The 13,267-nt window shown below is 43.3% G+C and overlaps 1 protein-coding gene across 3 annotated transcripts; it reads right to left on the reverse strand.

Moving 5' to 3' along the window:
• Window positions 1–1,891: 1,891 nt before the first annotated feature.
• Window positions 1,892–13,165, reverse strand: LOC128878040 (protein stoned-B). Of its 3 annotated transcripts, XM_054125839.1 has the most exons (13): window positions 12,575–13,165; window positions 11,477–12,473; window positions 10,863–11,028; window positions 10,595–10,796; window positions 9,369–9,863; window positions 8,993–9,227; window positions 8,743–8,911; window positions 8,517–8,631; window positions 8,026–8,344; window positions 7,730–7,940; window positions 7,474–7,637; window positions 5,301–7,389; window positions 1,892–5,050 (listed from the first exon to the last, which is right to left on the reverse strand). In XM_054125839.1, the coding sequence occupies exons 1-11, from the start codon at window positions 13,163–13,165 to the stop codon at window positions 7,499–7,501; spliced, it is 3,639 nt and encodes a 1,212-aa protein (XP_053981814.1). In that variant the 3' UTR covers window positions 1,892–5,050; window positions 5,301–7,389; window positions 7,474–7,498. The 3 variants fall into 3 exon arrangements, with proteins under 3 accessions (XP_053981814.1, XP_053981813.1, XP_053981812.1); XM_054125838.1 differs by having other exon boundaries at window positions 5,361–7,637; XM_054125837.1 differs by having other exon boundaries at window positions 5,301–7,637.
• Window positions 13,166–13,267: the final 102 nt, after the last annotated feature.

A 13,267-nucleotide genomic window follows, 5' to 3' on the forward strand; every position in this document is an offset into this window, starting at 1 on the left:
GCACGCTTGTTGACAAGACGGTCACGTGGCCCTACCAGTTCGACCAATGGCCGCGTTTCGTCGGCCAGGGCTGTCTCAAGGTGCTATAATGCTAGAACAAATTTCCGAGATAATAGAGATTCCCATATTTCTGGATAAAATCTCCAAGTTTTCTTTTTAAATAAACTCGTTGTTATTCTTCCTCCTTTCACATGATAATAGGCTGAGTAGAATCTCAAACACCTCAGTGGAACTCCATTCATGTGAACCTGATGGGGGACAAATTAAGCCACATGAACAGTAACTGTAACGAAGAATCAAGATACGCATATTTCTAGTTAGAAGTCTAGAAACTAGATTAATTTCTAATAAAAACATAGTGTTCATTTTATACGGGAATTATTAAATCAAGATCGTTCGTTATAATATTTTGTGATTTTAGCAAAGAGATAATTAACACGATGTTTATATTGTTTGCAGTTACATTGAAGTACTGTGTTCCACGTTATCTATCGCTTATTATAGATGATTGTAGATGCATACAAATTTACTCTTCGTTACTATAGTAATTTCATTTATGTAAGATACTTTTACTCGGTTTTGAAGGTTCCTGCATTAGGTTTATAACGTGTATTACGGATTATGTAATTTCCGTTTGACTGTTGCATATACAGTACATTCACTCGGCTTTTGGTCAGTTGGAAATGATCTGAATGATTATCCGGTACGTATGAAATATTACAGAGACCATTCGTATCCTCTATCCCTAAGGAAAGGTACTTTAATCAATTAATTTCTCTTTCTGGGATAAATAAAAAAAAAAAGAAAATTTGTATAACGTATGAACAAGCTATTCCTAATAAAAGTGTTTCGACGATGTTGATTACGCGAGTTCGTGGTGAACGTATTTTGCGTTATATTTTATATTGTCCGTTTTGATACATCTATTTTTCACAATTACGTAACCTTACTGTATTCTCGGCTAAATAATACAAATAGGACACGGTCGAAATTTTAGTGTCATGGGAAAAGAAATCGTTAAACGCGACAAAAGATTTCATAAATGCTTGTGAAATGCAAATCTTTAATTCATCGATGGCGTGCGTAATAAAAATTGTGTAACATGTAACATGATTGAGATATGCCGTTAGAAACGGTGTTTAGGCGTCAAATGGGTGTTAGGCGATATGCCTGATGGATGGCGCTGCACTACTGTAACCTGTTTTACCGTTACGTTTTGCTGAAATCTGTATACATATATGCATTAGAAAGATTATGTAAAGAAAAAAAAGTAACTAGAATGTGATGCAAAGATAGTACAAATATTTAGTAAGATAGAAGTTAAACCTTACTTTCGTTACATATATAGGGTGTCCCAAAAATGTTGTAACACCTTGAAAAGGGTAGTTCGGGAGGGAATTTGAAACAACTTTTTCCTTAGCGAAAATGTTGTCCGAGGCCTCGTTGAGGAGATATTAACGGAAAACACTGACCAAATGAGAGCGCGCGGATACTGTTGGACGGGCCGCGGTAGCGAAGGCTACATACTAAGCGGCCGCGCTCGTATGCGAACAAGCGACTCGACGTGCATCGAAGGACATTGGACGCGGCCGCTTAGCTCGTAGCCTTCGCTACTACGGCCACTCCAACGGTATCCGCGCGCTCTGATTGGTCAGTGTTTTCCGTTAAAATCTCCGCAACGAAGCCTCGGACAACAGTTTTCGCTAAGGAAAAAGTTGTTTCAAATCACCTCCCGAACCATTTTTCAAGGTGTTACAACATTTTTGGGACACCCTGTATGTATAGATTGAAGTCAGTGTATCTTGTAAAACATGAACTGTAAAAAAAGACCAGTGTTGCAGTTGAGTGTTTAACTAATCGATAATAAGATCTCCTCGTTAACCCAACTTCGACCCTTAAACAATTTTATATTATTTATTGATACATAGAATTTATCAATAATACCATTAGCTAAACAGTGTTACACTTGTTTCCGTCAATTTCCTCCAATGTTGTCATTTTCTCCATTCTCTCCATTTTGAGAAATTATAATATACATATATATCAGGGAATCAGTAATCGCCTCACCTACCCCTTAAAATCATGTTACTCCTCTCTCGTTTTGTCACTTTGTATACACCTCGCCGATTATTATTAGATTACAATTACGGATCATACATACACGTATAATTACACCATACGACGTTACATACATGTCATTATGTATATTTATATATTTATATATGTATATATTTATATATTTATAAATTACAGATCGAAGATCAGAGGTACCTATATCTCGATATTCGAGTCTCAATATCCACGGTTGTCCTCTTCTCGCTGTACTTCACGGCTCGATGACATCATAAATGGGTTAAATAATTCGTTACGATTCAAATGAAAATATATGCTTCTACTCTTAGCAATTCACATACTTCTCCAGATCAAGATTCGTCTGCTACTAAACGTTAACCGAATATTTTTCACTAAATAGCATACCTAAACAACAACGGGGAAACTAAATCAGCCTGCCTATACAGTTTTAGCTAAGCCCTAACGGTGTCTCGTCGAATTTCTCTCTTCACTTTGTTCGTTGATAAAACAGGTCATTATCGCGGGTGGTAACGTCACTACAGTACGATACAGAGTATTGGCGAATGAAGTCAAAGTGCACCTAATTCAAATTCATCCAATAAAGGTTGAATTTGGTTTATGAGCACTTTCAACTACCTTATTCGACTGTACCCTTTGGCCAGCTAACGCTCGAAATAAATAATATAAGTACAACGTTAAACATATGACTAGGGAACACTCTTCCTTTCAAAGGAAACTTTACGAAAAAATCTGGGTTCTTAGCATTGTGTACAAAATTTACCTTTGATCGATAAAAAGCTTGACGGACGAAATATCACTCGATCTGTCATGGCGCAAGGAAAGACGGTAACGCACATTCAAAGGGGTTTTCGTCCCTTCATTGCTCGATTCGTGCAATAACGGACGTTCTCTCTAACCTCTACAATTGTTGATCTTAGCACGACTCGTAAACGTATTTAACTCGTATTCGTATCTTCGCGTACTTTCATCGCCTGTACAGAACACGTGTTCGTTTTTTTCTCGTTCAGCAATAATGGTAAGAACAACAACGACACTACTAATTTCTCCTTGACACTTAATCGTTACAGGGGCTCGAGACAACAGGGTTATATCTATATTTCTACGCAGTTTAATATCTATACGCAGGTAAACGAATAAATTCGGAGGAAAATGAGGTTGACGTTTTCTAGGAGTGGAGGTCGTAATGATCAAAGCAAGATCTACCATATCGACGCGCAATTTAACATCGGTAACGTTATTTTCGGAAGTAACTTTCAGAAAGATTGATTTAAACTTGAACGTTCTAATGCCTCGAGACGTTGGAGGTCGACTTCTTTAACTTGGCATTAACGACAAGAGTAACCTCATGACATTTATGCTATGGACAATTATTGTTTCGAAATGAAGCGAAGCAATATCTCGATCATCAAGGGACTCATGCAATTGTACGACCTATTTCTGTCAAAATTATCTCACAATTGCCTTTATTAATTTTGAAAAGGTAAAACGGACTTGTATAGTTATGAATCGAACTCGAATTACGACCTCCTGGCGCAGACGAAATATTTTCCACTACCCGCTATTCTTCCTCTGTCCGGTGCATTTGTTCGTTTACAGTTACACACTCGTTGGAGAAATGTTATCGCTAGGCATGTCGGTATCACACATAACCTATAAATTCGAATATCATCCCTAAGATATACCTATATATGCATCGTGTGTGTTTAATCGGATTTCTCTCCCTTTAGATACACAAACGTCGTTCCGGGATATCTCGCACGACGGTGCGATATTACGCGTAGTTGAGATCACGAGCTGGTAATTTCTTATCCAGAGATTTCCCTCCAGATCCGTTTAATGTATCGAACGTAAACAGAACCGTCGCGCTACCGAACGAAAAGCTTTGCGTTGTGTTGTTTTCAAAGAACAGCTACAGGTCGTAAGGACACGCGTCTCCAGACGCAATCTTGTTGACAAAAATTAAGTTACCTATCGTAACGGTTTACCTATCACCTTTTAAATAATATTCCTCGATAATGAATAGTTATACGAAGCTGCTTAATATGACATTCTTATTTTCATAATTTATATTAACGGATCAAGATTTAAGTTTCGTTTTCTATACTTTTCTGCCCATTCGTTTTTGAGTAACTACGATCACCATGACAAATATCACCGCGAAAACAATTTCGATTAAAATTTTGTTTCGATAACAATGCGAAATGAAATGAAATCCGAAATGTGTATTTATGATTTCCCTATAACTCCTGCTATTTTTTTTCTAATCTAATCGAAACTTTGTTCAATTATTCTTTATGTTCCAATGGAAAGCATAAACTATGTACTTAATTTCCGGATATGGGATAAAAATCTAATAAACGTAGGACGATATATTCAATTGTCACTTTAGGGACTAAACTACCTAGACATGGTCCTGGCTTGTCACAAACGGAAGGGTATTATCTGTCCACGATTCGATGCATCGTTCGACGAAACATAAGGATTCGCACCGACACGGATCAGAGTGACAATCTAATAAATATCTACTAGTTTTTGGCATACCGGTCGACATTTCTAAACGTCGCGACTCGACCACGATTATTAGTAGTTAACCTAACTTAAACATATCGAAACGTACGACCCGGTGAACTGGCACCTGACGGTTCGGTACTTTCATCTTACACGCTAAGGACTAGAATAGACTCTTATTACCGCTGATTGCAGGATGAGAAACGTTCAACGAAAAATTGAAAAATCTCAAAGGAAACTTACGGTGTCTAGGTCTTCGTTCTCCTTATGAAACTAATGGAACGACGTAGCTGGACGTAGCGTCGCGTCTTACTTAATACAAGTTCTAGTCGCATCGCTGTCATGTTGGATTGACCAGCGTCGATAAATCGATGGATTTGACTTCGCATAAATTAGACATGTCCACGGAGCCAGCTCGCCTACTACGTACTAGACGCCTTTTTCGACTCTACAAGGGTGTTCCAAAAATGTTGTAACACCTTGAAAGGGGTGGTTCGGGAGGTGATTTGAAACAACTTTTTCCTTAGCGAAAATGTTGTCCGAGGCTGCGTTAAGGACATATTAACAGAAAACGTTGACCAATCAGAGCGCGCGTACACCGTTAGAGCGCGCTCTGATTGGTCGGGGTTTTCTCTTAATATCTCCTTAACGAAACCTCGGACAACATTTTCGGTAAGGAAAAAGTTGTTTCAAATCACCTCACGAACCACCCCTTTCAAGGTGTTACAACATTTTTGGGACACCCGGTAGATATTTACTTAGCGCGCTCCATGATGGGACAGACGACACACTCTGTTTAACGGTCCGCTCTATACTGACGTCTCCCTCCTACTCGACTACGGCGCGTGGTGAGTTCCTCCCCCCAGGCGGGGGGAGGTTCTTCTCCCTCCACGTATCGTAGCCATATTGCCGTATACATAAATATTATGGATAAAATAGCTATCGCAGCTGAAAAGAGAAAGAAAACCGCGGTACCTCACCTGCCTCTGTTTACCAGCGTATTGTTATATCATTTATATGTTAATCATAAATAGTTATCGTTTATACTTTTAATAATTACATAAACGATATTTTACATTCACATTAATAAAAACACAGAGATGGATAGGGTGCCGTGGTTTTTATCTCTTTCTAACAGTGAAACATTTCTACTATAGACCTATGTCTCCTCTGCTCTATCTCTGATATTTCTGTGACCGTAGGTAATGAGAGGAGTCCGTGGACATGCTTGGCGTTAGACTATTCTCGACAAAGAAAACTCGAAACGGAAACTTACGGCCTACAACTTGGATACATCGATTTGAATAATGTCAAACCTCTTCTCGCATCTAATAATACGCGTAGAAACACGAAATATAGTTAAAGATTAGATGACAATCTCTCACGCTTCCACCAATATCATACACACATCGATATACATACTCTTTGTCCCACGCGCAATTGTCGATACCTTTCTTTTATTATTATTATTATTATTATTATTATTATTACTATTATTATTATTGTTATTGTTATTATTATTTTTTTCTTCTTGTTATTACTTTTTTTTACGTGCCTAATAACCGACGATTAATCTCAATAAACTACCTCTAAGAACGACTGGATAACATTTGATATAGAACATCTGCAAGCTCAACCAATAAGATATGCGCGCATCGATACTTAGGATTATTGACGAGTTTCTCAACTACAAATATTGTCCTCTGATTATCGTGTCGTTGCGATATGTTCGTCCATTTAGAAAGAAACTGAAAGACGAAGTACATTGGTGGCCGACTAGATGAAAGAAAACAGAAGCGGTGCTTTTCAATTGGACAGGGTTCGTACGAAGAACGTGTAATTGAAAATAGCTTAAATGCAGTCGTGTTGGGACTTTCTTTTTACGTGTTGAAAGTGTCTCATTTAACCGACCACTACCGTATTTTCGAAAATACCGAATATTGCGATAAAATCTGATTAAAGTATAGCATAACAAAGAAATCAAGAAAGGTGTAAAGAAAGCATTTCATTTACCTGATGTTTTAACGAATTATTCGTCCAAGTCGATATCCATCTTCGAAATGCGTAGCCTGCAAAGCCTTTCGTCGCGAGCGCGTATTACTACTTAGCAAGCTAAACTGAACGTAAAATCAGTATTGTCCTCCCTTACAAATTACTTGTTTCATACGTATATCTCGTTAATTCCTATACGTTAAGCCACGCTCGGAACTTCTGGAACACCCGGATGACGATCGTGATGTCTCTACCTATGCGCATCTTCCTCTCAAACGCTGGTTCCAAAAGTAAGGGCTTGGCTTGACGCGAACGCGCGGGTGGAGGCCAGAGCTGGACAGTGATTCCTTTGCGATTATTTTTGTAACGATCACTTTTGTAGCTATCGAAATTGTCGGATTAATCGGTAATCGCAAACTATATTTGTAAGCTACGATCATTAGCAATTTATAATCTTTTCGGTCGTTTGTTAATCATGATTAATTAGTAGGTATAATCATGGATCACGTTCTGCCCAACACTACTAAGGGCGTCTCGCGAGTCGAGTCGATCTGAAACGAACGAAGCAACGCGAATGATATCGTTAACCGTTAATATTGATGTGCGTTCGAAGCTACGGGGAAATCACCTTCGCTTACAGGCGGATTACACGATTATTTTACATCAAGGTACATATGTTGCGTTTCTTTCTTTTTCAAACGACGATTCGCGAAACGCCACGCCCCCTGTCGAGTCACAGGCATCGTTCTCCCTCTGTAGTAGACCCTCGATAGAACAGGAGCTTTTACGTTTCTCCTTTTAACAACTATTATTAGTAAGTAACTGTTAACCGCTCGAATGAATGCATCTTGAATTTTGTATGCGTCGAACCTGTTTTACCTTACATAGCAGCTCCGGCTGCTGATTACTCGGAGGAATCCGAGTCGGACTCCGCAGGTGCATCAGTGACTTCCGCGGGGACCTCTGGCGTCGATTCAGGGATCTTCTTCGTCGCCGATAAATACGCACCCGGTCCTTCACCCTGCGTGTGCTCGATTCCAACTCTGAAATCCGAAGAAAGCGTAGGGTTCGTGAGACGACGGAATAGAGCTAGGATCTTAATTTTCTCTCGTGTGCAGGTGTACTTCTCAGTTACCTATACTCGTGTCGCGACAGGTTCCTGACGTATTTCTCCGGCGGTGCGTCGCTGTCGCTGTTCTGAAGACTGACGCTCCTCGCGGTCGTATGAGACACTTGAGTCGCTGGCATCGTGAACTCCACGTAACAGTACTCGGAGAGGTTTTCAGGGATCTGATCGTAAGAAGTTAGAGCCATGCGGCAGACCAATTGATGCGTCGTGTATGCTCCTAGAAACGATCAAAAACAATCAATTGTACAGCGAAAGAAACGTTTTTGCGATAAGTGTGGCTTATGAGAATGACGAGGAGGTACCTTGGCCTTCTTTCGGTAGCCTAGGCATCCTCCAAACGATAGCACGATGCTGGTGTTCGTATTTGGCTTGGCCCGAGGTGACTTCCATTAGCTGTGGCTCTAACGTGTCGACCGCGCCCAGGAATCTCTCTATACCTTTGATCTTCCCGGTTCTTCTGTGAGCAGACTTCACGGACCCGTACCTGAAGTGCTTCTCCACACGGAACAGGTATATCCAGCACTCCGGGATAGGAAATCGAACCATCACGTCCTCGCAGGGCACCTGGCCCAGCTTTCTCGAGGCGAACCCCGGCACGAGAATGTCTGCCCTCAGCTCTACCTAATGACGCAAAGAACAGAGTCAATCCACGTGGATGCGATCCAATGACACATTGCGGAGACATTTTCGACAGTATGACACGGTCATCTTGTTCATGCAACTGTTAGCAAGGTTCTGCAGATGTTTAGAGAAAGTTTACGTATTTTATTCCTCGATGGTGAAGCGACATTACCTTGTTACCGGTAACGCACATTACGGCTTTAAGCTGAAGGGGAAGCTCCCTATTTTTAGGCGGCCTTACTCGGAATCTCATAAGTTCGATATAGCATGCATCGGGTGGCTTGAACCTTCAAACGGGTTAGTCAGGGATTAACCACAGTCAGTTAGTATTTCCAGTTAGAATATAGCTGTTAGATGAGTTAAGTTTTTCATAACGAACTTTAATAAGGAGCGCATACTTTATGATCCTGGACTTCTCGTACTCGTCCTGCTGGACGCACGCGTGGAACTCGATGTTCTCTAGACGGATCCATTCCTCCGTTACGACTGGTATGATGTCGTGTCTGCCCACCACTTCCTTCCCCTGCCGCCACATGTCGTTTATCCCCAGCTCAACGTCAGGCATACCTGAAGTGATGTCATATGTTACCAAAATGTTTTTTTACTTCTTTTCTCCCCTTGGTATACATCCTCGAGAAGGCTTCTTACCCGTAAGGAAACCCAAAAAGAAGAGTCGAACGCGAGCTATCTGTTTGTCCACGTGACCGTCGGCACTCTGCTCGACATAAAGCTCGTCCACCACTGTGATCTGGACTTCCTCCATCTTGTAATTGAGGGCGCGGTCTCGATGAGCGGACAGCCTGAACAGAGCTTCCTCGATAGCGCAAGAAAACACCTTCAACTCCTCGTAGTTTTGGGAGCCGAGCTTGAACAGCTGGGAGACCTGCAATATTCGTTGCCAGGTCAGAAGGGTATCTACAGGTACACAGAATCTACTCTTTGAGTTCTCAAATCAGAACTTTCATATTGCAGGGTGTTCAATCCAGGGACTTCAATCCAAGCAAATAAACGAATAGAATTGTACCTGTGGCGCATGTTCAACAGGCAGTCCTAGCTTCTTCAAGTCGCTGCCAAACTCCTTCACCCCTTGGTAATCGCCCTGGATGGCGTACGCGGCGAATTGGCTGAGCTTGTTCGTCAGCCTCTCCGCCTTGGTCACCTGACCAGGTCGAACTCCAGGCCGTTGCTTGTAGAAGATGTACTGCAGCTTCACCGTGAATATCTTGCCGTACTGATCGAACTGCTGAGCGCCGATATCGGAGACCGAGTAACAGGGCAGCAGAGGCAGCTCTTGGAAGGGGTCCTTGTCCTCACTGTTGTTGAACAATTGCAGAACCGGGTTGTCGCCTTGGTAGACAAGCCTGACGAAGATCTTCTTCCAGAATCGCTGACCCGTGATCTTCTTCTTGTTCGGTTGACGCAGCTGCATCTCCCATCCTTCGCCCGTGAAGTTTATCCTTGGAAAGTCCTCTAGCGGTTGGCTGACGTCCTCGTCAAACAAGGGAGTGGGTGGTGTTTCCTGAAAACGAAATTGTGAATTCGAAACGTGTTTCGAAATTCAAAAATCTGGCAAAGATGGATCATAACGACGTCATCATTTTGCAAGAATACTTTTGAAATCTTCAGATTCATTCATCCTACATGACGGAATCGTGTAAATCAAGAAACAACGTTTTACAGCAACTGGTTTACGGAGACTTGGATATTATTAAAAATATTAAGAAAAAATTATCAACAAAAATTATTTTCACGTAATTAAGAATCAGATTAAAACATACATAGCATTGACGTATTGAATTTTTTTACAATAAACCATATAAAAAAATTCCTAAATACCCTGCATTTCTGCACTAGCTGGAGGAATATAACCCCTTAAGTTCACCACCTAATATAAGGACGTATCGATGAGGTACTGACGCCATTAATATAAAAGGACGTATCGACACGTCGTCGATGTCCCTTATATCGATGGCGTAGGCGATTTGAAGAAAATCGAACTGACAATGATGCGGGCTGTTCGTCAACTGATGAATCGATACCGTAAATAGCCTGTGGCACATGTGGATTACCGATGCAAATGAATTTTAAAGGTGTCATCTATAGGATTACACGATTATCCGCATTCCGTTATGTCGGTAGCTCAACACTTTATATCCGTTGGCGCAAGCGGGTTAAAGATAGCACTGGGACTACTTGAAACAAAAAAGATCTCTAACAATCGAATGGATCTAGCCTTAGTTAAATCGTTACCTGAGAGTCCGTCCTCGTCAACTCTGCTGGCTGAACGCCCTCTTCAGGGACGACGGCATCCTGGGCGAATCCTGACTTGTCGAACGGGTTGAATCTTGGCGAGGTGTCAGCGTACGCGGTGTTCTGCGGGCTCTTGGGCGGAGGAGCCAACACGGGAACAGGCCCACCTTCGGTCATCCCACTCTGATCGCCCTCTTTTGGTCTAAAATGACGAGTTAGTACTCGAGGTGACCTTGGATAATTTCTAACCTACATTGTGGATACTTGCTTGATGAATACACTGAAGTCTGGACCATCGTCGGAATCCGCGGACTCAGTCCTCTTCACTTTTGCTTCCTGCGGCGGGGCGGTCATGCTCAGGAACGAGTCGAATCCATCAGTTTCCCCGAAACCAGTCGCTGTTTCCGACACGGTCACGGACGAGTCGCCCCAGACTGAGCACAACGAATGGTTACGTTTTCTTAAGAGTTCTTGTAGAAGATCGATTAAAGAATGATATTAATAACAACAAAAAATCCTTATAGGTGTAATTGCTTGTACTTTCAAAATTCAAAGTACTTAAAAAATCGGCCAGCGTATTATGCATACCTTGATTCTACTTCGAGAAATAATTTTCATTGAAAACTGAAACCTGTTGCATTGTATTTTAAAGACATTAAATCGTTATTTAAGCAAAAACAAAAAATAAGATTATTGAAAAATGTCACAATCTATAACCTCTGAATCGCATCTACTATAACGCTTGTCATTTCTGAGACTACCTGCTGGAGGTTGGAATCTGTTAGTTTCTATGTATCCATGACCCTATGGTATACATATATATTTTGTCGTTTTTTAATTAAAACCCCGGGGTTCCTGTATCTGCTTCGCCAATTCACTCACCGTCGCTAGATGTATCCATGGCAGTTGGCTCACCACCGAAGGCGTCCATGAACGGATCCGCGTTGGCGTCCGGTTCGGCAGCTTTATCGAACTTGGAGGCGAAGATGTCGAAGGCGTCGCCAGTGCTCTCGATGGCTTTGGTGGTGACAGCGAAGTTGTCCAGCTGCTCCTCGGGTCTATATGCTTCGCTCATAGGAAATTCGGAGGCGGGCATCGGGCTGGTGGCTGCCGAGATGCCCATGTCCGCGGTGGGCGCTCCGAAATCGCCTAGCAAATCCGAGGCGAACGGTCCGCCAGGTTGAGAGGTTGCGCTAATGTCCGTGGAAGAGAATAGAGGCTCCACGGCAGGTGGTTGCGCGGAGCTCGTCGAAAACGGTGTGGGCGTGATCTCGGTTCCACCAAACGTCGCCGAGGCGGTCGTCTCCGTGACGGAGAAGAACGTGGACTCAGTGGTGGCGGTCGTAAACTGCTCCGCGGTAGCCGCGGAGAACAATTCAGCGGCGGTGATCGAAAGTCTCGATTCCTGGACGACCGGAGCCTCCGCGGAGAAGTCCAATCCGATGTTGTCGACAACCTCGCTTCCCAGTTCGCCTGTCGTCGAAACAACGGACGGTCTCTTCTCGCTGGTGATGGACGCGGTCTCGGGGTAATCTGACTGGAAACCATCTTCACCCTGAGCAGTGGATATCTCTTGCTCGGTCATACTCGCGAACGGATTGTCCTGAGTTGTGGCGGTAGTGGTTAGAGCTACTCCGGTGACCAAGCTGGTAGTGCCTCCGGTAGTCATCGAAGTGGAGAAGATAGTGGTGGTAGTGGTGTCCGTGTTCGGTGCGTCAAACAGGTCCATAATGTCTTGGTTCTGAGGCGGTTCCCCCATTTGACCGTCGTCTGACAACAGATCCGGCACGTTCGAATCGACGTCCAGGAGGTCCGCGAAACTGTGCTCCGGAGTGGGGGATGGAGAGTGCATCAGAGTAGGACTAGGTGTTCTGGTTGCCTGCAATGGGCGAGTAGATTTTGCGATTAATTGGAGCGATATCTGTAGCATTCCGTGGAGGAACAGAGTAACAACATAAATAACTGAATAAATTGACCAACCTGCAATCGATCCAAGAGATGATTCGAAGTGGCATCCAAGGCTCCAGTCACGGATAAGATCAGATCCTTTGTGTGCTTGGGAGGTGCTGGAGGTTGAGGTCTCGGCGGAGGCGGCGGCGGCGGCGGCCTCGACGGCACTGGCTTTGCCTGTTTCGGTTGAGGCGGTGATGTTACCGAAGTTGTAATATCTGCAGGTTGAACGAAGACTTCTTGGGGCGTCTGCGACGGGACTTCAGCAGCGAACAGATTCGCGCTCGCTTCGTCCTCGGTCGTCACGAACATATCCGTCGCTTGGCTAGTGAATATATTGGTCGCTGGTGTATCGGTGACGGTGGTCGTGTCGAAGCCAGTGCTCGGCGAGGACGTGTCCACGCCGAACGAGGCGAAGGGATTCGTCGAGTCGACGGGAACCGAGGGCTCGTACGATTGGTCCGCGGCGAAGTTCAAGAATGGATTCTCGCCAGCGCCTGTCGTCTCCGGTTGCGCGAAGTCCTGAAGGAATGGATTCGAGGTTGCTTGGCCCGTAAGCCGGTCGTCCGGCTGGGCCCCGTAGTCGTCCATCAGGAACGGATTTCCCCCTTTCGAGTCCATGATGACTGATGCAATTAATTGACTAACTTAACTTGAGCTGTTACTTTCGTGAAATTGCGCGCGAATTGTTAGCAGAGAGTCTTTAGAAGTACGCAAGTGGAG

This window comes from Hylaeus volcanicus, chromosome 6 (genome assembly GCF_026283585.1).
Source record: "Hylaeus volcanicus isolate JK05 chromosome 6, UHH_iyHylVolc1.0_haploid, whole genome shotgun sequence".
In the NCBI taxonomy this organism is placed as follows: domain Eukaryota; kingdom Metazoa; phylum Arthropoda; class Insecta; order Hymenoptera; family Colletidae; genus Hylaeus; species Hylaeus volcanicus.

What these genes read in the sequence shown, in the direction of transcription:
- LOC128878040 (XM_054125839.1), bottom strand. Translation starts at nt 13,165, where the DNA reads ATGGACTCGAAAGGGGGAAATCCGTTCCTGATGGACGACTACGGGGCC. An exon ending in CTGTTGAACATGCGCCACAG is followed by an intron (nt 9,228 to 9,368) that starts GTACAATTCTAT and finishes CGAATATTGCAG; the next exon opens with GTCTCCCAGCTGTTCAAGCT. An exon ending in CTGTCGCGACACGAGTATAG is followed by an intron (nt 7,638 to 7,729) that starts GTAACTGAGAAG and finishes TTCGGATTTCAG; the next exon opens with AGTTGGAATCGAGCACACGC.